Source organism: Callorhinchus milii, unplaced genomic scaffold, assembly GCF_018977255.1.
Source record: "Callorhinchus milii isolate IMCB2004 unplaced genomic scaffold, IMCB_Cmil_1.0 Scaffold2, whole genome shotgun sequence".
In the NCBI taxonomy this organism is placed as follows: Eukaryota; Metazoa; Chordata; class Chondrichthyes; order Chimaeriformes; family Callorhinchidae; genus Callorhinchus; species Callorhinchus milii.
This window is the reverse complement of record NW_024704743.1, coordinates 1,020,019-1,045,140: the sequence shown is the minus strand read 5'-3', so window position 1 is coordinate 1,045,140 and position 25,122 is coordinate 1,020,019. Positions and strand designations below refer to the sequence as shown.

Below are 25,122 nucleotides of genomic sequence, written 5' to 3'. Positions count from 1 at the left end.
CACTGTAATGGCTGTGAGTTTATAGGTGAGCATGGGCAGCTAACTTGCCCGATGTCCCAGACACAGGCATGAAGTGAGTGACCTGTTTTATCTGTGGGATTTTGGACCAGTCACTGGGAGAAACTCACTTCTCTTTTCGACAGGTGGCATGGGATTTTTAACATCCGCCTGAACAGCATTCCCCCAGCGCTCCACTGGAGTGTCACCTTACACAGTGTCACCTGTTATATACTTTGAGATGCCCTCATGGCGTGAACGGCGCTATATCAAACATAAGGACGATTATCAATATTTATAATTGCATTTCAGAGCCTCCAGCAAAGGTAGTTCGAGAGCTTAAGAATATTCGGGCCGAGGAGAAGACTTCTACTACTCTGAGCTGTGAGTTTACACCTGCTCCCAAGATGGTCAGGTGGTACAAGGACCAGAGTCTGATCGAGTCGTCCGACAGATACAAAATCCGCCAAGATAAGAACGTGATCGAACTCACCATTATAAACCTCAGGACAGAAGACTCCGGCGAGTACAGCTGCCAGTCGAATAACGCCAAGACCTCAGGGGCACTCATCGTGGAAGGTAAGACTCACTCCTCACAATCTGTGTTGTTTGTCTGATATCCACTTTACAATATATTCTGTGAGATGCTTTGAGGTGTCTCAAGTATTAGGCACTATATGAGATGCAAGGATTATTGTTACCTTTGCCTACCAAAAATACATAATCATTACACTTCACATGATATCCTGCGTAGTGCTTTGAGACGTCCTAACGTGAAAAGCATTTTATATCAAATGTAAGCATTATTATTATTATTTTTTCTATGATGTATATTTAAGGCAAGAAATGATAATTAATTGTCAATATCAAAACTTGTAATTACAGCCAGAAAAATAGAAATTGTGAAACATCTGGAAGATGTGGAGACTATGGAGGAAAGCAATCTGGTATTTTCATGCGAGCTGTCTCATGATGACGAGGAAGTTCAGTGGTACCTAAATGATACTACCTTGTTCTCCAATAACTTCAATGAGATACAGAAAGCAGGAAAGACACACAAGCTAATTCTGAAAGGGGTCACTCCTGATGACACGGGAACAGTTAAATTGAAAGTGAGAGATGTGACAGAAACAGCACAGCTGAAAGTTCAAGGTAAGCAAGCAAGCAAACCCTCGATTGCCTGTTTAGAGAGAAAAGGATACTCGTGTGGGCAAACTACCTGGACTCAGTTGCTGTCGAGTATATTTCAAAGCAAATGTTCTGTAATCTCATAAATACAAATCACGTGCGGAAACCCACCCAAACCAAACTGAGAATTCCATGCATCCCACGTACACATGGGAATTCCAGAGATCGATTAATGGAATGTGCACTCTCTCTCTCTCTCCCTGGAGGGAAGCATCCTACTTGCCTAATTCCCGGAAAGTATTAGGCGCATTTGCAAGAGCCAAGACTTGGGGAGCCCAGGGTGCGTGTTGGAATAACTGCTGGAGTCTAACCAGCTAAAACCACACATAGCTTGCCATTGATATTGCTGTCTGGCAAACTTTTCCACTGCTTGTCCAGCTGGGATCACCCTACCCGTTAGGGCTTTGGCTGCAGGGTTAACAGGAGCTGAGGGGGAGAATTCCCTGCCCCGAGTGACTGGTCGGCCCTTCCAGGACCTGCCGATGAGCCAAGGCTGAGCTGTGCTGTCACCAGCATTGAGTGCCGTGGGATTTAAATGCAAATTGCAAAACTAACTGAACCTCGCTGTGCGTAATTGGCTGCGTGTTCCATCCACAAAACATCCAATCAATTCACTTTACAGTATATTCTGTGAAGTGTTTTGAGACGTCTCAAAGGCGTGATAAGCAGCCACATCAAATGCAATGTTTATTATTATTTTTCTTTCAACACACAGATGCCGTTTTCTTCAGTGAGTTAGTTACATGTTCAAATGAATTTATCTCTATGTACCTTAATGTAGAAAAGCCAGTGGTTTTCATGAAATCATTGGACGATGCCAATGGGGATGAGCGAGGAATGATCACACTGGAGTGTGAGGTCTCTAAACCCAAAGTGAATCCTGTCTGGAAAAAAGATGAGGTGGTCCTTGGATCAAGCGATAAATATGAGCTGCTGCACGCTGGAAAGACATTGTGCCTTATAGTCCACGACTTGAACAAAAGCGATGCTGGAATATATACCTGTGATGTAGGCAGTGACACAGCCAGCGCCAAGGTTACCATCCAAGGTATGCACGTTATTTTAGTACAGTTTTGAGCTCAGGCTTCGAAAATTCCCTTGGGAGACAGACGGTGGAAGCAGAAAATGTCCATTTGCTGTTCAAGAACAAATTAGATAGGTTTCTGCTAGAAAATAATATCTCAGGATACCGTACATAATTTGTGACGTGACATGTCAAGCGACTGACAGGATGGGGGAAGGCGAACTAGATGGACGTTGGTCTTCTTTCCCAGCAAATCTTATGTTCTTACCGGGTTCAATTCTTGGGTGGTGCGAAACCTTACACAAGTTTCCTCACTCCGCAGGTTACTTAGCAGTGAGCAGCAACCCGGTTGTTAGTCGAGTCGCGATTGCTTTCCGGGGATAATAATCCCTCAAAATAAAATTGGTGATTCGATTCACAACTGTTTGTGCGACGCTGCTGTGCGCAATTGGCTGCCGAGTTTCACCCACAAAACACACAGTTGACTGTGTGTATTGTATCAGCTGTATATTATTTCACATTGACCCAATTTCTATTTTTCTGGCCATAATTAATGTTTCCTGATCCTATAAATTCGAGCGCACCTGGTATCTGAACACAGAGCAGCAAATGCTTTTAAAGAATACACTCAATTTATCTCTAAGTAAATAGGAACAACAACAACAACTTCCCCCTCGCACAGGTAAAGCATTCTGAGACGCCGTCCGCCATGGAGGTCGCTATATAAATCCAAGTGGTTGTTTCAGCGTCTCAAGAGTGTTTGAGAGTGGCGGAGCAGGATGCCGAGTTGGAGGTGGGGTGGGGGAGAGGGGCGGTGACTTTAAGGCCGGTTGAAGAGGAAGGCGTTCGGGCATGACCGGGAAGATGGGGGAGGCGGGGGCAAGGCGGAGAGAATATAGAACGTGTCTCTTGAATCTGTTTAAGTCTGGGACTCAAATCACCAGCTAGTGTTACACCCTCGTTGTGCTCGTGTTGTGACAATGTTGATTTGTGTCTCACTGACATGGTTATTTTGGTGCAGAGCTGAACATAGGGATCACGAAACGGCTAAAGAGCACGGAGGTTAAGGAAGGAGAAAGCGGGTCTTTCGAATGTATTCTCTCTCACGAGAGCGTGGATGAGTATTACTGGACTGTAAACGGCCAGCCAGTGGAAGGCAATGAACGATTTCAAGCATTCAACATTGGCCGGAAATACATGCTGAACGTTAAGGAAGTGGGTCTTACGGATGCGGGAGAAGTGGTTTTCAATGTGCGGAGCCTCAGCTCGAAGGCCTCATTGATTGTGAAAGGTAAAGTGATTCTGCAGCGGTTTTGAATGGGTGTCCTGTGCCATCCTGGAGTCTTTTCCAACTCCTTCCCTCCCTCCCTTCAGAACGTCACAAAACATACCCCTTTGACCTCGCTTTCATTCATCTGTCCACCCCACCCATCCCTTCGACTCCCACTAAGAGCTTCCTCGAAGGGCTTTGGAGGTGTTGGATTGTCGGTTCGGATGAGGCGTTAACCTGATGTCCCCTCTGCCTATTAAAGATCCCATGTGAAAAGAAGTGGTGGGGGTGTTCTCCTGGTGTCCTGGCTAACAACACCCCACATAAAATTAGTCATTCATTCCATGGCTGTTTGTGGGCTGCTGTGCGCAATTAGTTGCCGCGTTTTGCACACCAAATACACAGTCGATCTACTTTAAAGTATATCCTGTGAAGCGCTTTGAGACGTCTCGGTGACGTGATAAGGTGCTGTATCAAATGGACGTATTAATAATATTTTTTATTATTATTAATTTATAAATAAATAAGGATTATTATCACCTTTCAGAAAAACCAGCAGAAATTACAAAGCAGCTTGAGAATGTGGTGGCCGTAGAGGGAGAAGACATTGTACTGAGCTGCGAGGCCTCCAAACCCGTCTCTGCAGTCAAATGGTTTAAGGACGGCAAAGCAATCCGAAAGAGTCAGAAGTACGAGATATCTCAGAGTGGAAATGAGAACACGTTAATCATCCATCAAACCACCACGAAGGATGCGGGAGAGTATACGTGTGGGGCCGAGGCTTCTAAAACTACAGCTAAAGTTTCCATCACCGGTAAACATTTCAAATATTTCCAATTTTTCCGTCTGCTATGCCAGTACTTTAAAGCGCGCTGACTATTTTGTAGGCAAATCAAGGTAGGGCGTGAAGTGTAGGTCAGATACGTTTATTATATATGCTTCTGAAATATGAATTGATAATAATAATAATTTTGTCACCCAATCCACGATTGTTTGTGGGACACTGCTGTGCACAATTAGTTACCGAGTGTCGCCCATAAAATATACAGCCACTTTACAGTGTATTCTGTGAAGCGCTTTGAGACGTCTCGAAGACGTGATGAGGCGCTGCATCAAATGCACGGATGATTATTATTATTATTATTGATGACACGTATTGCCTGTATTTGCACTTCAATTTCAGAACTAGTAAACCGATTGACTGAGGAACTACGTGACGTTAAGACTGAAGAGAAGGGAGTGGCTGTTTTTGAGTGTAAAACAGCGCAGCCGACCTCGAAGGTCATTTGGAGGAAGGGGATGGTGGAGCTCAAGGCCAATCAGAAATATGAGATCAAACAAGTCGGGACCTTACACAGCCTGACCATCAACCAGTTAGAAAGGAGTGACAGTGACCACTACACGTGCGATATTGGGAATGCAAAATCAGGAGCTCATCTCACAGTAACAGGTTTGAAATCTTTTCTTTTTTTTAACGTCACTTTGATTTCTCTCCTTCCCTCCCATCCCGCTGACATTTGTCGGCCTTCAGCCACCACGCCCCGAATCTTTGGAACTCTCTCCCCAATCCCTCCCTCCGCCTCGCCCGCTCCTTCCTCTCTTTTGCTATCATGACTGAATCCCTTCATTTTCGACCGTGCTTACGGTCATCTCTCCCCCGGCTCGCCGTCAGGCTCTGTCACTGTTAAGCGCTCCGAGACATTTCCCCCTGCATGAATGGCATGACAGAAATGCAAGTTGTTGTTGTTGTTGTTGCTTGCTGCAAGGTTACAATTCCACAGGCTGGTGCTCTCGGATACTTTGCCCAATTAGTTATTATTATTATTAATGAGTTATTTATGTTGGTGAGTCCAACACTAGAAGGTATGAATAACCAGTAATAATAATGATTATGACTAATGGGGCAACGGGAGTTTAGAGGATAGAGGGTGCTCAGAATATGGAACTCACCGTCAAAAGCTGTGATGAAAACAAATTGCTTCAATGCATTTAAGAGAAAAATTGATGCATACACGAGAGAGGAGGCAGTAGGGGAGTGAGGGGTGAGGGAAATAGGAGGAGCGGGACTTGTGTGGAGTACAATCATTCAGATGGTCTCGTTGGGTCGTGCTGTGTTCTGTCACTCTGTGTAACTCCATATGAATGGACCACTCAGTGAATGTCAACAGGCTGTTAAACTGTAATGGGCATCAAAGCTGAGTTCCTTGTGGTTCTCAGTGACATCCACACACTCTTACCTCCATTACAGGATTGCTGAAACCTATTCATATTCAACAGAGGGAGCCCTGGTTAATGTTCTCTTTGCTCGTGACATGAGGCCAGTTTCAATACATCAATTGCCATCATTTCTGATGTTGCTTAACCCAATGCAGATTGAAAATCAAACCTTGGCCCTTCCTGTTCTTGTGGTTTACCTATTTCACTGTGCTATCAGCGAAGTCCCAGAGCTGCATTTTTCTTTTTTCTTTGGATAGCTGGAAGTCTGAAACATGCAGAAACTCATACCAGACCAAGAGATCCACGTATAGGTGACGCAAACATATCAAACTTTTTCTTTGTCTGGAATGGAATGCTCACTCTCTCTGTGGAGGGAACGCCTAACTACCCAAACCTTGGCGCTTGCTAACCTACGCCTAAAACTCTCCAGAATTACCTAAACTGCAGAGCGCGTATTGGGGTACTGCTGGAGTAGAACCAGCTAAGGCCGTATTGCTTTACGTTGAGAGTACTGTCCGGAAAGCTTCCTGCTGCTAGTCCGACTTCCACACATACAAGGATGACACCCAATACTATCTCTCTGCCTCCACCCTCGATTCCAGAACCGCTAGAATTACAACTCGAGGCTTACAGTGCTAAATATCATTCAGAGCGTGGGAGAATTTTCCACAGTTTCAGTCCGAGCTAAATTCAGACGTCGTATTGGTGAAATCCAAAACAGCGCTAGCACATTCTCACACCCGTCGAAAAACAAAATGTGCAACTCTTATGTGATGCTTACAGGTCGCAAAGTCCGAATTCTCGAAGATCTTGAAGATGTTGACGTTCTCGAAGGTCAATCCGCGACATTTAAGTGCAAGATTTCACCGTCAGATTATGACAGTGTACAGTGGTTCTTGGATAAGACACCTCTTCACACAAATGATGTGAATGAAATCAAGTCACTGGAAGGTGGCTATCACACTCTAACTGTTAAAAAACTCTCAGTAAAAGATTCTGGTACTATCACATTTGATGCCGGAGATCAGAAAACCTCTGCTGCCTTGACAGTGAAAGGTAATTTCCTCCGCTCTCCCCACCCCCCACCACCCCAACCCCCACCCCCAAAAAAAAATAACCCAAGCAAACTTTCCATATAACATATAGCGTCTTCACAATAGAGCAGTGTATAAAAGCATGTTTTGTTTTGGTCAGCCGTGTGGAAACCCATCACCGTTGCTTAAGCGTCTCCAAACCAAACTGAGAATTCCCCGCCTCCCACTACACATGGAAATCCCAGAGATAGATTGTTGGAATGGGATTCTCACTCTCTCCCCGGAGGGACACCCCGCTTACCTAATTCTGGAAAGTATTAGGCGCAGGTTGGCAAGAGGCAAGACTCGGGGGGAGCTGTGCGTTGGGGTAACTGCTGGAGTCTAACCAGCTACGGATTTCCTGTAGCGTATTGGTCAGAGCACTCGCCTCGCAAGTGAGAAGACCCGTGCTTGATTCCCTGTCGAGGCAAAACCTTAGACAAGTTTCCTTACGCCTCAGCTTATCTAGCAATAAGTAGGAACCCAGTTGTTAGTCGATTGGCGCATCACGTTCCGGCGGAAGTAATCCCATTGAAAAAATAATAATTTGGTCACTCAATCCACAACTGTTTGTGGGACGCTGCTCTGTGCAAATGGCTGTTGTGTTTCGCCCACAAAATATACAGTCAATTCACTTTACAGTGTTTCTGTGAAGCGCTTTGAGACGTGATAAGGTGCTACATCAAGCGCAAGGGTTATTTTTATACATCTTCCCGGCTGTGTACTCATCCTTCACAAATAAACTAAAACAACACACCTCTTCGGTCCAGCTGGGTAAGTGCAACCCACTGGACATGTTACAAAGTTAAAAGCCAACCTGTGTTCATATTGTTTTAGAGAAACCACCAACCGTAACAAAAGAACTGGCAGAATTTACTGCTGTCATTGAAGGAGCGGATGTCACCTTGTGCTGTGAAACGTCTAAATCAGAATGTCTCGTTAAGTGGTTTAAGGATGGAAAGCTTTTGAAAAATACGTCCAAACATAGAATCAGTCGTTCTGGAAATGATGCCAGATTGACTGTTTGTAAAGCTGAGCAGAAGGACGCTGGAACATATGAATGCCAGACTGAAGCATCGAGCACTAAATCTATTGTCACAGTGACTGGTAAGGAAGACGTTTGCTCATGAGGTAGTGTTTACCCCTGTGCAGTAACGATTGGTTATTCCACAATTTTACTAATTACCCAAAGTTCGACAATATTAATATTACGTGTCCTGTCACACCTCACAAAGCGTGTTGTGCTTGTGTGTGTCCCAATCAAAACCAGGGTGCTTCAGTTGTTTTTCATTCGAGTACGTTTCCTTCGTCTAATTTGCGGTATTTCTTAAGTGTTATTGCCTGAATGGGAAGTACGTCATCCTGCTCCAATACGGTGTACTTCCAGAGCGGTGTTCCCGTGTCGATGGGAATTCAAACGAATCTGGTTTAAAGAATACCGCAAATTAAATCGCATGGTCTATGTGCGAGTATATCTGTTTTTATTGTCTTTTTTTAAACTTTTTTTAGTAGCATAGTTACCGACCGGCACGAATAATTATTATTAATAATAATCCTTGCATTTTATCCAGCACCTTTCTTTCACCCCCCGCCCCCCCCTATTGTTGTTGTGATCAATGTGACAGGATACAACGGTTTTAATGTTGTCTAGCCAAGACACCGGACAAGGCTTGCATAGTGTATTCAGTTAATCTAAAATTTACCAGCATGTCTAAACCTCACTTAGCCTAACCCAAATTCTACTTGAGGAACCACACACAAATTTCAAGCTGGTGAACTAAATCCTCGATCAGTCACAATTGATTACGTCATTTGATTTTTGTTTCATTCACTCGGTAAATCATTTTAGTCCTTTTGTTCATTTGAGCTAACGTCTTATGAGCTAACCAGGATAGAGGATTTGTAAAATTTTCATTTTTATTTTTAACGGGCGAGTAAAGATTAGTAAAGTGGCCACGTGGGCAAAATAATCTGTGACTATTATACCTACATATTTATTTATGTTTGCTGTGAACCAAAATTTTTAAACCTACATCAGTGTCTGTCTGCTTAAAAGACTTAAAACTCTTCAACCTGACTATCAGATGTGTATTGGCTTTCAGTCTATTGAATCAAATTTCCCATATGTCCAACTGTCTTTCCATTATCCTCCACAAGACTCTGCAAAAGGGGCAAGTGAATTTCTTCTGTTGGTTTATATTAAAGTCTTCCAGTCTTTCCCAGGGGAGCAATCAATACCTTATTGCATTGTTTCTCTTAATGTAAATTTCCGATACCTCAAGCAATGTTGGTTGATTTTTTTTTTTTGTTCGGCTTAAAAAAAAACATAGTATCTTGGGCAATAACTGGACAGCTACTTTCAGATGGTTGTCCCGGCTAATGTTTTCTATGGCAATAAGATAACCTTTTGATTTGTAGTCTTATCAACATTTCTTCAACAGTCTTCAATGGTTTATTCTACAATTGAAGGAACGTTGTGCCGTATTTACCTTATTTACCAAAGCTGATGGCTTTCCAGCACAACTGTACCATTTAATGTGTATTTTATTCCTGGACTCCTTCAATTTCCAGCAATGTGTGACCATCAGTATTGATTAACTGCATGTGTTTTTTTTATTGCTGTGTATTCATATTTTACTTCGAGAGACACTTGCTAACTCAGTTCACTACAGGTTTAACCACAGCTGTATTTCATATAGGGGTGATTACTTGGAAGTGAAATGCATATAATTATCTCTCTTGCTTTATTCCACACATGCAAATTATATTAGTGTTGATGTTCTGCTCTTCTAATGAAGCCATCAATTCTGATCCCGATTCTCTGCTCTTTCCGTATACCCTCAAATACCCTTTTCCACACATGCCTCACTGGTAATTTAAACGCTCCAGTCAATAGTGCTCCAACAGCCACTGCTGATATTTTGTTCCATCCTGCGACCTTAGCTGTGGCTCACCAAAGTCTTTGTACTAAAGATTCATCATCACTTCCTTACTTCACCCAAATTTTGAAAGCTTTGGATAACAAGACATTTCGTTCCATTTTGAGGTCAATATCCACAATAGGATACAGTCTGTACCTTTTGCAGTCTCCAAACATCTTACCTTTCATGTCAAATGAAAAGAGGCTAGGAGTTTATTAACGGCAATGCTGTTTTTAATCCCGTCCCCAATCAGCCTTGCCAACAACCTTCAAGAAAGGACTTCAGAATGAGGAGGCGCAGGAGGGTGTGACCGCCACACTGAGATGTGAAATAAGCAGAGACGACACCGCAGTGGTGTGGAGAAAGGAATCCACCGTCCTTTGTGCCAGTGACAAATACGAAATGAAGCAAAAGGGTCCCGTCGTCGAGCTGCTAATCCACAGCCTAAAGCCTGAAGATAGTGGGCGATACACCTGCGACACCGGAGATCAACAGACCACGGGTTCCTTGAAAGTTAACGGTAGGAATTAAATGCACATTAGAACCATGACCATTTCTCACTTCGATTGCCAACACCAGGCTGACCATCCTATCCCCTGGTACTTCCACGCCAGGAGGACGTCCCAAGGTGCTGGACCGTCAGAGATTTGGACCCAGACTGGGAGTTGGGGTCAGGAGGGGCGGGGGGAGGGTGGGGATAGGAGGATGACCGTAGTTGCGGTCGAAGAGGAGCGTCTTGAGATGTGCCTGAAGGAGGTAAAGGAGGGAGCGAGGCGAAGGGACTGTGGGATGGAGTTCCAAAGGGTGGGGGTGCAGAGAGGCTGAAGTCCTGACCGCAGATGTGTGACCGAGGAGATCCAGAGATGTTCCAGAGCCTTGGAACGTCCTCCTGACGTGAAAGGCGCTATGCAATTTTGTATTGTTTTGTTCCCCATTTTCTGTTTCACACGGAATTGCTATTTGTGGCAGAGCTGTAACCCACGCCATCAAATGCAAGGATTTTATTATCAACAGAAGAAATTATGGATTCAACAGCAATACATTTAGATTGACCTTATTTTTTTTCCCCCTCTATTAGCCCTTCCGGTGCTTTTTAAGAAGAAGCTTCAGAATAAGGAAAGTAAAGAGGGAAGTGACGCCTCATTGAACTGCGTAATCACTAAACCTGACGCCCCGGTCAAGTGGAAGAAAGGATCTGTGGTACTTCAGCTCAGTGACAAGTATGAACTGAAGCAGAAAGGCTCCACGGTTGAGTTGATTATTCACGACCTAAAGCTTGAAGACGCAGGAGAATATACCTGTGATTCTGGGGACGAGCAAACCACAGCCTCGTTGAAAGTGAAAGGTAAGACAACAGTTCATCACCTGTTTTCATTCAATCTCTATTAGGTTTCTTACTCGTAATTCTCAAGATTGTCTCTAAACTGTCACGAGCAAGGTCAGCTCTCCTGTGCTTGTATGTGGGTAGTTTAATTTTGAGTCGATACAACAAGAACCACAAAATTACATTTGAATAGCGCCTTTTCACGTCGGGAGGACGTCCCAAGGCGCTGGACAATCAGTGTTTTGGAAAATCAGTGTTTTTAAAGCGTTTCAACTTTGTCTTACTTTCGCTGGGATTTCCAGATAATAATATAAATAATAATCCTTGCATTTGATACGGCGCCTCATCACATCTTCGAGACGTCTCAAAGCGCTTCACAGAATGTACTGTAAAGTGAATTCACTGCATGTTTTGCGGACAAGTTGTCTGCAGATGGAGAAGCGAGACAGCTGAGGTGAGTAAATATGCGGTTTTAACTGGTTAAACTCCCAGCAGTATCTCAACATACACCCTAAGCTTTGGTTCTCACCAGCCTCGGACCTAATAGTTTCCAGAATACCTCCAAGGGAGGTCATCTTGAGCTAAATACTGAAAAGACTGTCTCCCTCAGCTCTGCCAGTGCTTTTCAAAACGGAGCTTCAGAATGAGGAGGCTCAGGAAGGAAATACCGTAACACTGCGCTGCGAGGTGACCAAAGCCGATGCCCCAGTGAAATGGAAAAAGGGATCGGTTCTGCTCCACTCAAGTGACAAACACGAAATGAAGCAAAAAGGCGCTAGCGTTGAATTGCTTATCCGTGACCTAAAGCCAGGAGACACTGGAGAATATACGTGCGACACAGGCGATAAAAAGTCCACTGCAACCTTAAAAGTGAAAGGTAGGACAACAATCTTTTTCGTACGGCAACAATTTGCATTTATATAATAATAATCCTTGCATTTTATACAGTGCCTTAACACGTCGTCGAGACATCTCAAAGCGCTTCGCAGGATATATACTGTGAAGTGTAGTGACTCTATTTTTGTGGGCGAAATGCGGCAGCAAATATATACAGCGCCTTTCACGGTGGAAGGATGTTCTAAGGGGTAGTAATTGAATCTCGTGAATTTTCATCTTAAAAGATTTACCACCGTCTTCACCCAGCACATAAAACACAACGGTTACCCTGCTTTTCCAGTGTTAAATTTTTATTAATGTATATTTTCTGTACTGTATTCACATTTAATAATATTTGCATTTGATACTGCACCTTATCACTTTGTCAATACGTCTCAAAATTTCCCACAGGAATGACTGTGCCAATTGCGCACAGCAACAGCTGTGAAATGATTGACTAATTTATTTGGGGGTTTGTTGGCCGGACACTGGGAGAGAGAAGCTTCCTTCTCTTTTCGAATAGCGCCATGGGATCTTCATCGTTCACCAGGACAGCCAGACGAGACTTCAGTTTAATGTCTGATCTGAAGGATGGCACTTCTGACAATACCACAAAAACACCCACTTGCATTTATATAGTGATTTATATTGTGTTTTGGTATTCACAGTGTCGGTTAGGTTTATTTTTGCAACCTATGATGCACAAACTGAAACCTAGATCGTTCTGAATTGTATTACTGTCTTCCTTTAGTTCTGCCAGTGCTTTTCAAAGAAGAGCTTCAGACAGTGGAAGCTGAAGAGAACGGCACCGCCACTCTGCACTGTGAGATTACTAAGCCCGACGCCCTAGTGAAATGGCGGAGGGGGTCTCTGCTGCTTACCCCGGGTGACAAATATGAAATGGAGCAAAAAGGTTCTTGCATTGAGTTAGTTATTCACAACCTGAAACTAAAGGATGCTGGAGATTACACCTGTGATTCTGGAGACCAGCAGACCACTGGCTCCCTAAAAGTCAAAGGTACTGTGTGTTGGCCATCTCTATTTCTTGCAATTGAATGCCAAGCAAGAGGGAGGGGACACAGATACTAATAATAATAATCCTTGCATTTAATATAAGCCCTTATAGTGTTATTTCCCTTTCTTCATATGGACCTTTACTCCCATATTATTGATGTAAATAAACTACTGAACACAACGATGTAGATGAAAGATGTCTGCAACTGTGCTGCAGTACTTAAAGGGCTTGAATGTCCACTGATGAGGAAAGAAATTTTACTTAAAAAAATAAATTGTTGACGTCTGGTTCCTTTGTTATTCTGGAACACCTGTATGCTGACGTATCCATTCTCAGTTATCATAAGTAATCATCGATGACAGATTGTACTCAGTGGAATTATACTTAGATGTGCAGAAGTCATTGTCACGTTTTGACCTTGAGCAAATTGTAATATAAATAAAATTCCTCACGCCCTCAGCCCTGCCAGTGCTTTTCAAACGAGAGCTTCAGAACGTAGAGGCTGAGGAGGATGGCACGGCCACCTTGACCTGTGAGGTGACCAAACCTGACGCCCCAGTGACATGGAAGAAGGGATCTGTGGGGCTTCATTCAAGCAACAAGCATAAAATGAAGCTGAAAGGTTGCAGCGTTGAGTTGGTTATACAGAAGCTAACACTGGAAGATGCTGGAGACTACACCTGCGATACAGGAGATCAGCAGAGCACTGCAACATTGAAAGTGAAGGGTAAGTCAACTATCGGTCCTCAGTATAATTATATCCTTAATGATTTTCACCATAACATAGGGTGTTGAGGGTCACTTTATTTTAATCGGGATCTTGGTGGGAAGATGAGTTTGGTCACAGTGCGGGTTTGTATTCAGATCAGTACTGCTCGTTGCAATAAGATGTTCAGCGACATTAGATTTGGTAAGAGAATTCAACAGTAAGCTGAACGTGGAGATATTGTTTCAGACTGAGGGTACCACACACACACACACACTGCTGTTCCAGCACCAATGCAAGATCTCATCGGGCATTAAAGGAGTTACATTTTGCAAACGCAGGTTGTGCATGATCCAAATGGGAACTGCCAATATCCAGCATCCGCAAGTGAATTGGGCGTTTTAGATACGTTCTCCTTTCCTAAATTTGAACAGTTCGCAAAGATGGCTCATGGCGGTTCATTGGATTTGCTGTAGCGCTTCGGTTAATAATAATAATAATAATCCTTGTATTTGATAGAGCGCCGTATCATGTCTAATTTATGCACTGCGTGGCATTGGTGAATAAAGGCAATCAAAAGAATTATTAACTCTTTTCAGCAGTGAGAATAGCAGGATTTAAACTTGACGGTATATCCGGAACACATTTCTTCCAGCAGGTTTGCCTAGAAATATGTGTGTGTTGTTTATAGATATCATTTTTGGGTCATTTGTGTCTCGAGAAATAAAGTCACTATCTCCCTCAGCCCTGCCAGTGCTTTTCAAACGAGAACTTCAGAACGTAGAGGCTGAAGAGGACAGTACGGCCGCCCTGAGCTGTGAGGTTACCAAACCTGACGCCCCAGTGACATGGAGGAAGGGATCTGTGGGACTTCACTCAAGTGACAAGTACGGAATGAAGCAGAAAGGATCCAGAGTTGAGTTACTTATTCACAAGCTGAAGCTGGAAGATGCCGGAGACTACACCTGTGATACTGGGGACCGGCAGAGCTCTGCTACGTTGAAAGTCAAAGGTAGGACAACCATCAATATTCACCGTAACTCTATCATTGGTGATTCTCCTCTTACTGACAATCCACCTTCTTAATTCGCGCAGATTTATTGTTCTAATTCTTGACTCTCCTCTTTGATGTGTGTCTCTGCGTGTGCATGTGTGTATGTGGTAGTGGGTGTGTGTGTGTGGGTAAGAGAAGGTAAGAGGGGTAACTTTGGCGTGGAGCTCAGGCTGCCTCCAAGGTGATCTGTCTGGCAACTGAATACTAGACTCAAGCGGATCTAAGAGTGCAAAACTAGTCACTGGGGGTCAGGGATTCTTCCCACTTGACTATTATTAATCTTGCAAGCCAGAGCGTAAAACCCTATCGGTGGTCCCAGCTGGACAAGCAGGCGAAGCTTGCCAGATAGTGTTGGCAATGGCTGGCCAGGTGGTTAGGATATTCCTAAACATGGCAATGGGTTTCTGCATGTGTCAGATACCCATCTGACCCAAAACAACTCCAATTCTTGTGTCACAACATGACGTGCATCAAACCCAGCACCGTGGTGCAAGATGTTTCGAATGAGGAATTAAACAACTTGGAAGCTTAAAGTATTCATGATTCTGTTTCAAAGAACACAGAGTTCTGGTCAATATTGCCCCTAATCCAAATTCATTCCCCATACAACGGGATTAATCGGTCATTCCTTGCTGTTTGTGGGATGTTACTTGTGTAGGTTAGCCAGAGTATTATTTAGAAACGTAGAAACAGCCCCTCGAACAGTTCTGCCATTCTACAGAAGTAAAATTATTGTTTCTCTCAGCCCTGCCATCTGAATCAATCAGGTTTGGCTAATTAGTAAAATCCACCGAATTAGAAATAAACTGTGTGTCTGTCTCCCTCAGCCCTGCCAGCGCTTTTCAAACGAGAGCTTCAGAATGTAGAGGCTGAAGAGGACAGTACGGCCGCCCTGAGCTGTGAGGTTACTAAACCTGACGCCCCAGTGACATGGAGGAAGGGATCTGTGGGGCTTCACTCAAGCGACAAGTATGAAATGAAGCAGAAAGGATCCAGAGTTGAGTTACTTATTCACAAGCTGAAGCTGGAAGATGCCGGAGACTACACCTGTGATACTGGGGACCGGCAGAGCTCTGCTACGTTGAAAGTCAAAGGTAGGACAACATAATATTACTCAGTAAAATTTCATTGTTTTCATCTTATCGTTTTTCACGGAAATCATCAACTCCATTATCCATCATTTTCTTTCTCATTACCTCTTGCTCTTTTGGATGTTCACGGACTGTCAGAAATCTCTTTTATGTTTATTTGAAGGCTGTATCCACTTTTGTGCTTCCAATCTTGTTCATGCCTTCATCACCTCCAGGCTCGAATATGCAAACGCCCTGCCTGTCGGCCTTCCCAACTCCTCCCTCCACAGGCTGCAGATAATCCAGAACTCTGCAGCCCGTGTCCTCTCCCGCACCAAACTCCGTGACCCCATCTCCCCCACTCTCGCCCGACTCCATTGTCTCTCTATCCTTCAGAGGATCCAGTTCAAGATCCTGGTTCTCACCTACAAAGCCATCCAAGGTCTCTCCCCACCCTACCTCTGCGATCTTCTAACCCCCTAACCAATCCGCCCGTTCCCTCCGCTCAGCCGGCTCTGGCTGCTCCACGTTCCCCGACCCATCCGCCCCACCATTGGCGGGAGAGCCTTCAGCCACTCTGCCCCAAACCTCTGGAATTCCATCCCCCAATCACTCCGCCTCGCCCCCTCCTTAGCCTCCTTCAAGTCCCTCATCAAGACCCTCCTCTTTGACCATCTGAATCAATCAGGTTTGGCTAATTAGTAAAATCCACCGAATTAGAAATAAACTGTGTGTCTGTCTCCCTCAGCCCTGCCAGCGCCTTCCCCTCCTCTCCCTTCTCCCCCCTGACCCCAGCTCGGGTCTGAAATGCTGCACACTGTCCAGCGCCTTGGGACATCCTCCCGATGTGAAAGGCGCTATACAAGATCTAATCTTGTTGTTGTTATTGTATCATTGTGAAATAAATTCCTGTCTCCCTCAGCCCTGCCAGTGCTTTTCAAACGAGAGCTTCAGAACGTAGAGGCTGAAGAGGATGGTACGGCCGCCCTGAGCTGTGAGGTTACCAAACCTGACGCCCCAGTGACATGGAGGAAGGGGTCTGTGGGGCTTCACTCAAGTGACAAGTATGAAATGAAGCAGAAAGGGTCCAGAGTTGAGTTACTAATTCACAAGCTGAAGCTGGAAGATGCCGGAGACTACACCTGCGATACTGGGGACCGGCAGAGCTCTGCTGCGTTGAAAGTCAAAGGTAGGACAACCATCAATATTACTCAGTAAAATTACATTGTTCTCATCGTATCGTTTTTCACAGAAATCATCAACTGCATTACCCATCATTTTCTTTCTCATTACCTCTTGCTCTTTTGGATGTTCACGGACTGTCAGAAATCTCTTTTACAACAACAACAAGATTACATTTGTATAGCGCCTTTCAAGTCGGGAGGAGGTCACAAGGCACTTCTATGATTGTTTGAACGCTGTATCGTTGTGAACTAAATTCCTGTCTCCCTCAGCCCTGCCAGCGCTTTTCAAACGAGAGCTTCAGAACGTAGAGGCTGAAGAGGATGGTACGGCCGCCCTGAGCTGTGAGGTTACCAAACCTGACGCCCCAGTGACATGGAGGAAGGGATCTGTGGGGCTTCACTCAAGCGATAAGTATGAAATGAAGCAGAAAGGATCCAAAGTTGAGTTACTTATTCACAAGCTGAAGCTGGAAGATGCCGGAGACTACACCTGTGATACTGGGGACCGGCAGAGCTCTGCTGCGTTGAAAGTGAAGGGTAGGACAACAGTCATCTATCTATTTTCTGTCTTCTATATAAAACAACTGTCTGTCTGTCTGTCTGTCTGTCTGCGTTTCAAGAGAGAACTAAATAATCAATTGACGTATAGACGTTAAAGGTCTTGCACTTGAGAGTGCCATAGGCATATTTGTTTTCGGGCATCTCCTATCGTTCATGAGTTATGACCTAAAATTTCAGTTTTGCATTTTTCGCTACACTTGGTGGCCGCCGAGATAAAGTGGCGCTGCGTCATCGGGCGTCATAGAGCACCTACGTATATACTCACGCACAGCAGTTACACCTGTTGCTCGCCCCGGCTGACTGTGGCACTGTGGCATCCTGCAACACACAGCCTGCACGTAGTCAAGCAGCGGAGGGAACAAAATAAAGAACACAGACGAGGCTAAGCCACGGCAACAACAAAATTACATTTTTAAAGCCCCTTTCACGTCGGGAGGGCGTCCCAAAGATTAGAAATCCTACATTCATATTGATCGTTAGGAAGATGTCTCAGCAAAAATTAAACCTTTCAAGGATAAGTAAGTGTGCCTTGTGTGTGTGTGTCAATCTACATTCCATTCCAGCGAAGCTGCAACAGGTACAGCTAGTTACTCATAATTCAGTGTCATTTATCATGGATTTGCCCTTTGTTTTTATTCAACTATATGTTAACGAGTGCACAGAAAATCCTTCTTATTATCCATCAATCTTTCTGTGTGGATTCCTTCGGCAGCCCTGAATCTTAACGCTCTTTCTTCTTCATTTTCAACATCCTCCACACATCATGGAGTGCCTCCCAGCCTTGGGGGACTGATTTAAGGGTTAAATAATGATTAATCCTTACATTTGGTGTCGAGCCTTTCATGTCGGGAGGACGTCTCAAAGCCCTCACAGGAAATACTTTAAAGTGGGAATGCGTTTTGTTGGCTAATATGAAAGGCACATTGAATGATGTTTCATTGATACACTAGTCTCTGTTCCCCCACCATGCCAGTCTTCGCCAGGCTCCACTGGCTCCTTGTCACATAACGGATCGATTTCAAGATTCTCTCACTCGTCTAAAAATCCCTTCACTCCCAGGCACCTCCCGGCCTTTCTGAACCTCTCTCCCCACTCCACTACCCGCCGCCTCCCCTCGGTTGGCTCTGGCCACCTGTTTGTCCCTCGTCCCCTCCGCTCCACCATCGGTGGTCGCACTTTCAGCCACTACACTACACCCCGAAGCTTTGGAAGTAGCTCCCTCAATCCCTCTTCCTTGCCCAACTCTTTCCCCTTTATTAGATCATGAACTTCCATTTAGACCTTGCTTACGGTCACCTTACTTCCTCCCAATGGCTCGGTTTTAGGCTCCGCCAATGTTAAGCGTTGCAAGCTGTTGCCCTGCAGGGCGCTATATAAATGCAAGTTATTGTTGTCTAACGCCGAGGGGGGGTAATAGTTTAACTCTAGTGAACATACCTTTGATTTGAAGAATGAAGGAGAATCAACAGAGAAAGGCAATCTTCCTTTTTCACTGTTAAGATCGACATCTCAGTGTAACAGATGCCCGATTTAACCTCTAACAATGTGAAACACATTCAGAAACAATTACGTAGATAGAATTGAGGATACAAGTGGGGCTATAGCTTATTCCACAGGAATTCCTTACAGCGGATTTGAAGTGAATTGAATTCAGCAACTGATGGAGATATCTGTTATCACAAGTTGAATCACTATCTCCCTCAGCCCTGCCAGCGCTTTTCAAACGAGAGCTTCAGAATGTAGAGGCTGAAGAGGATGGTACGGCCGCCCTGAGCTGTGAGGTTACCAAACCTGACGCCCCAGTGACATGGAGGAAGGGATCTGTGGGGCTTCACTCAAGCGACAAGTATGAAATAAAGCAGAAAGGGTCCAGGGTTGAGTTACTAATTCACAAGCTGAAGCTGGAAGATGCCGGAGACTACACCTGCGATACTGGGGACCGGCAGAGCTCCGCTGCGTTGAAAGTCAAAGGTAGGACAACACAGTTACTCATCGTCGTTCTATCATTGCAAATTTTCATCACAGGAATAATAATCATAATAATAATCCTTGCATTTGATATAGCACCTTTCACAAACCCCCGAGGTGAAAGGCTCTCTTATCAAATGCAAGGATTATTATTATCTCATTGGTTATTCTGTCCGGTTGTTCAGAAACTGGCTGCTACGTTTGATGAATGTTAACTAATCTTAAGTCAAGTACGTTTGCTGTCTCCCTCAGCCCTGCCAGTGCTTTTCAAACAAGAGCTTCAGAACGTAGAGGCTGAAGAGGATGGTACGGCCGCCCTGAGCTGTGAAGTTACCAAACCTGACGCCCCAGTGACATGGAGGAAGGGATCTGTGGGGCTTCACTCAAGTGACAAGTATGAAATGAGGCAAAAGGGCTGCCATGTTGAGTTACTTATACACAACCTGACGCTAGAAGACGCGGGAGGCTACAGGTGTGACTCTGGAGATCGGCAGAGCTCTGCCTCCTTGAAAGTGAAGGGTAAGAGATTCATATTTATGTGGTGCCGGGATCTCCCAACCGTTCGTTTGCGATCGACCAGTAGCTGCCGAGCAGTGATAACCACGACACGGCCATCGACGAAGAAAAATACAACAAAGAAACATTTATTTGGTTGGCTGACCGTAAAGGTTGGCCACCACTGACACAGGCCGTTTAAACCCTTGTCATTGTCAACCTGTGAGGTTCCGATGGAAGTTATTTCCTCTCTTAAGCGATTTTTGACAATAGCAGGACTGTGAATTGTGCATTTCATACTCGACAGTCATATCTATATCCAGCAACATAGTAAAGGTTACCGTGCTTTTATCAAGTGCAGGTTCTAGCAGTACTCTGGGGCATCGGTAATTCATTTCTTATTTGTTTGAAGTTAAGTTATTGCATTGTAAACTGTGTCAGTTGAACTGCACATTCTGTGTGTAGACAGGTGTGCTTAGTGAGGTAATAAATGTACCAGGGTAATAATATAATAATAATCCTTGCATTTGATATAGCGCCTTATCACGTCTTCTTGACGTCTCAAAGCGCTTCACAGAATGTACTGTAAAGTGGATCGTTTTGTGGGCGAACAACTCTGTTATAATGCCAGCAACTGCTGGAAACTGGGTGTCCCTGCTTACAACATGGTTCACGATAGCAGGGGTCCAAGCAGATCTGGGCTTAACTAGGTTCTAACTTTGCTTTGGGGCAGTTCCTTATTTTGTCCATCAAGTACTAATGTACAGTTCAAAACCATACATTGAACCCCTTCGAGAAATCCTGCCTGAGATCCCAAACAGTTGAAAAGAGCTGTGTTCTCCGATGCACGTTTCAGCCTGGTTCTTTCTTATCCTAACGTGGCTGTGCGTTTGTCACCCTAAATCACGCAGCCTTGCCTGTGCTCTTCAAACAAGAGCTTCAGAACCGAGAAGCGGAGGAAGGGGACACAGTGACGCTGCTCTGCCAGTTGACCAAAGCTGATGTTCCAGTGGAGTGGAGGCAGGGCTCTGCGGTACTCGAAGCCGGGGACAAATATGAAATGAAACAGAAAGGTCCCTGCGTCGAGTTATTGATCCGCAGGCTGGGAGTTGAAGACACTGGAGATTACACTTGTTTTACAAGAGATCACCAGACCTCCGCCTTTCTCAGAGTAAATGGTAGGAAGGAAAGACTTTACAAGTTCATCATCTAATCCGCACTGGTCATGTTATACTTGCCTTACTCCTCATTCAGCGGCTGGTTATATATGTGTATCTTGCCTCCCTGTTGGAGAAGACGCCATGAGTTTTACATTTGCTTTGGGACATTTTTTATCTGTTTTACTTTTATGGACACATTTTAAAAATGATCTGTAACTACTGTAAACTTGCATAGGTTTTCATGCCTTATTAATTAACTTTATCGCAAACCTTTTCACCAAAAGTTCAATTGGTTGAATGGCCTCTGAGCACAAAGGAGTCGTGTGTTAGTCACATCGAGCTTGTTTGGCTATTATACCATGACATATCTTTTAATCCCATTCCCCTGGTATTTTTTCCCTCATCCAGTAATACTTTCACTTCTCAAGGATTTATTGCATAATTTAAGTTCACATACAGTCCATCCTGTATTATCGCACTAAACCTCCCGAATTTAGCTTCTAGGTAATCACACTGGGTATTGATATGATTCCGCATTATGTTTCAACATTTTAAGACCCTGAATTCTTCAAGCATTTATTTCCCTTCATACGTTTGATATCCTTACCTTAGCTAAGCACATGCTGAGATCCTATCAAAGGATCATTTTTTTGGAAATCTATAAACTGAAAGCAAGCCTCGGATTTGCTAACACTTCAGTGGCCCAGAGGACAGCAGTAAAAGCTGGAAAGGAAACGCTGGAGTTGTGATGCTACCAGAATACATAAAGATAAATCCTTGCATTTGAGACAGCGCCTTTCGCATCGGGTGAATGTCGCACGTTTTCAGACATTCACAGCATTGAGTGTAAGGCGAACTGGCTGTGTGTATTGGTCAACCTTCTCCCCCTCAGTTCCTCCCGCCCCCAGCTCGGCTCTGTGAACCACTTTGAGGCATTCTCCCGACATGGAAAGCGCTATAATAAATGTAAAGCGATTATATTTTGTAGGCAAACGTCACTCCGAAATTGTAAGGTAGGCTAGCAGAGCCCATGATTGTCGTCTGATAACGTTTCCTTGAATTAATATTTCTCAGCTTTGCCAGTGCTTTTCAAACACGAGCTTCAGAAAGAGGAAGTGAGGGAGGGTGGCACAGCCACACTGCACTGCGAGCTCACTAAAGCCAACGCCACAGTGGAATGGAGAAAGGGGTCAGTGGCGCTTATACCTTGTGGCAAATATCAAATGAAGCAAGAGGGTGCGATTGTGGAACTGTTCATCACGAGTGTGGAACCAGAAGACGCTGGGGAATATACATGTGATTCTGGGGATCAACAAACCACTGCTTCTCTTAAAGTAAATGGTAAGAAAGAAGGTATTCTTGCATTGGAAATCGAGGTAGAGGGAAGACGTAATAAGAAAGTAAGAATGTGCCTGCGAAAGAAGACCCAAGGTTCATCTAGTTTGCTTTCCACCATCCTGACAGTCGTTTAACATGACCTGTCCCAAACTATACCCTGTATCCCTGGATATTATTTTCTAGCAGAAATCTAATCTAATTTGTTCTCGAAACAAACAACACTTTCTGCTTCCACCGTCTCCCTAGGGAGCCTGTTCCTAACTCGCTCACAAACTTCCGCGGATTTGTTCTGAATTTACTCCCCTTCGTTGGTGGAGGTCTTTAAACCGGTGAGGGGTTTCGATGGAGTAGAGAGAGAGAAAAACGCTGTCTCTGCCTTCTGGTGGAGGGAGCGGACAGTTCGGTAGGGCTTTAGGATGTTACGAAGGTCGGTCGGAGCAAGAGGGCTTTGAGGATGAGGACAATGATCACGAGAATTTCTTGAAATCTCTTTTAAGTTGTTCACATAAATTGTCTTTGTACATTATCCAGCTTTACCTGTGTTCTTCAAACAAGAGCTGCACAGCGAAGAAGCTGAAGAGGGCGACACAGTCACGTTTCATTGTGAACTGACTAAACCTGGCGCCCCAGTGCGTTGGAGGAAGGGAGCTGTAGTTCTTCAGCCCAGCCACAAGTATGAAATCACTCAAGTCGGTGTCTTTGTTGAGTTGTCGATCCACAATTTGAAAACAGAAGACGCTGGAGAATACGTGTGTGACTCTGGGGATCAGCAGACCGTAGCTGACTTGAAAGTTAATGGTAGGAACAGTTAACGGTGGAAAAATTAAACACAATTTAATACGTCTTCCCCCATTCACCTCCTGTTTTCCTTCCTTCCCCCACCCCCCCTTGCGTCTCCTGTTCTTCACTGATTCTTCTTCAACCTCGTGTTTGTTAATCGTAACTGACCTTGGTGTTCGTGTTCTGTTTTTTGTTGCATCGTTACCCCTCTATCATAATCTTTTCTCTGATAGTTAATTGAGATTGATTTTGTGAAACAAAGACCAAAGTTGGTGCTTTTATTCTTGGTGTTGCATATTTCTGTTGAGTGGATGAACATAAGTTTGTTTCTTGTTTCTTACCTGTTGAATGCTGTTCTTTTCATTAGAGATAAGATTGTTGGAATTTAATGCGCTCTCTCTCCCAGTGCTTCCATGCAGAAATTATAAACATATAATAATCATTTTTACATTTGATATCGCACCTTATCATGTCATTGAGATGCCTCCAAGCGTTTCACCGAATATTTTGTCTGTGTTTAATTTACATATGCAACCGCTTAATGAGTATCTTTAATTTACCTTTAGAGTTGCCAAGAGATTAGTTACTTGAGAGCAGGCAGCATCTATGGAGAGAGGAAAGTGAGTTAACGTTTCGAAAGGACATCGACCTGAAACGTTAACTCATTTTCTTTCCTCCATAGATGCTGCCTGATATGCTGAGCGTTCCCAGCGACTACTGTTTTTGTTTCAGATTTCCAGGATCTGCAGTATTTTGTCTTTTATTAGTTACTTGAATGGCATCGTAGAACTGAAGTTGTACCCTCTTGTCATCTTTCCTGAATTGCTAGAGCCAGACATCACTATAGTGGAGGAGTTGAAGAATGTTAAAGTGTTCGAAGACGAAGATGCCTTGTTTAAATGTGAAATTTCTCATGAAAATGCACGCGACGTGCAGTGGAAACTTGGATATGCCACACTCCAGAACAGCTCGCTTAATGAGATCTCAGTCGAACGTGGAAAGATTCATATGCTGCATCTGCGGAAAGTCGCAGAAGAAGACTCTGGTATCGTAACCTTCCGAGTCGGACCTTATGTTTCATCAGCAGAGTTGACTGTAAAAGGTAACTGACATATAAATGAAGAGGCAAGGGACAGAGTTTTCTCCCGGTGACTTAGAACAGGGAAGAATTTTGCCCAAAATGTGGCAGAACGCTGCGAATGGTACATTTGAGACGTCTCTAAAGTGCTTTGCAGCGAATTGACTGTGTATTTTGTGGGTGGAACACAGCAGCCAATTGGGCACAGAAGTGTCCCACACAGTTGTGGATTGAGTGACCCAATTATTATTATTATTAATCAGGAAGTAAGACTGAATTTCTTATGCAGGGTGAAACTCTATCATGGCTATGCTGTATAATATTAAAAAATAATCAGTGAAAGTTTAATCATTTTATATTGCTGCGTCGTTTCAGGTGCTCCAGTGTACTTCAAAGAAGAACTTCAGAACACAGAGGGCGAGGAGAATGGCACAGCAAACCTCCGATGTGAGCTTTCTAAACCCAGTGGAGCGGTTACATGGAGCAAAGGGTCACTGGCAATCGTGTCAAACAAGAAGTACAAAGTGAAACAGGAAGGCCCTCTACACACGCTACTGATTCACAACCTGGAACCAACAGACTCGGGAAATTACACCTGTTCTTCTGAGGGTCAACAGACAACAGCTTCCTTAACCGTGAAAGGTGAGGAAGCCGTTAGCTGGAGGCAAGCAAATACTGATCGCTTGTGGCTAGTCACTTAAGCTGCTTGTTCAAGTGAGTCCAGTGTCCTGGCCTCAGCCATCCTTCCTGGCAACTGGGTCCAGTCATTTTTACCCAGAGAGTTGTTAGGATCTGGTATACACGGCCTGAAAGGCGAGTGGAA

At 44.2% G+C, this 25,122-nt stretch overlaps 1 protein-coding gene across 1 annotated transcript in view; it reads left to right on the top strand.

Moving 5' to 3' along the window:
• obscnb (obscurin, cytoskeletal calmodulin and titin-interacting RhoGEF b) overlaps nt 1–25,122 on the top strand; it is a 116,512-nt gene that overhangs the window by 39,327 nt on the left and 52,063 nt on the right. Inside the window, 24 exon segments of the mRNA XM_042332117.1 lie at nt 310–576; nt 883–1,149; nt 1,967–2,233; nt 3,231–3,500; nt 4,027–4,293; nt 4,663–4,929; nt 6,480–6,752; nt 7,607–7,876; nt 9,944–10,210; nt 10,769–11,035; nt 11,625–11,891; nt 12,642–12,908; nt 13,366–13,632; nt 14,357–14,623; nt 15,493–15,759; nt 16,658–16,924; nt 17,190–17,456; nt 19,185–19,451; nt 19,701–19,967; nt 20,855–21,121; nt 22,178–22,444; nt 22,973–23,239; nt 24,051–24,323; nt 24,675–24,941. Of these exon segments, the coding sequence (XP_042188051.1) occupies nt 310–576; nt 883–1,149; nt 1,967–2,233; nt 3,231–3,500; nt 4,027–4,293; nt 4,663–4,929; nt 6,480–6,752; nt 7,607–7,876; nt 9,944–10,210; nt 10,769–11,035; nt 11,625–11,891; nt 12,642–12,908; nt 13,366–13,632; nt 14,357–14,623; nt 15,493–15,759; nt 16,658–16,924; nt 17,190–17,456; nt 19,185–19,451; nt 19,701–19,967; nt 20,855–21,121; nt 22,178–22,444; nt 22,973–23,239; nt 24,051–24,323; nt 24,675–24,941 (6,426 nt within the window).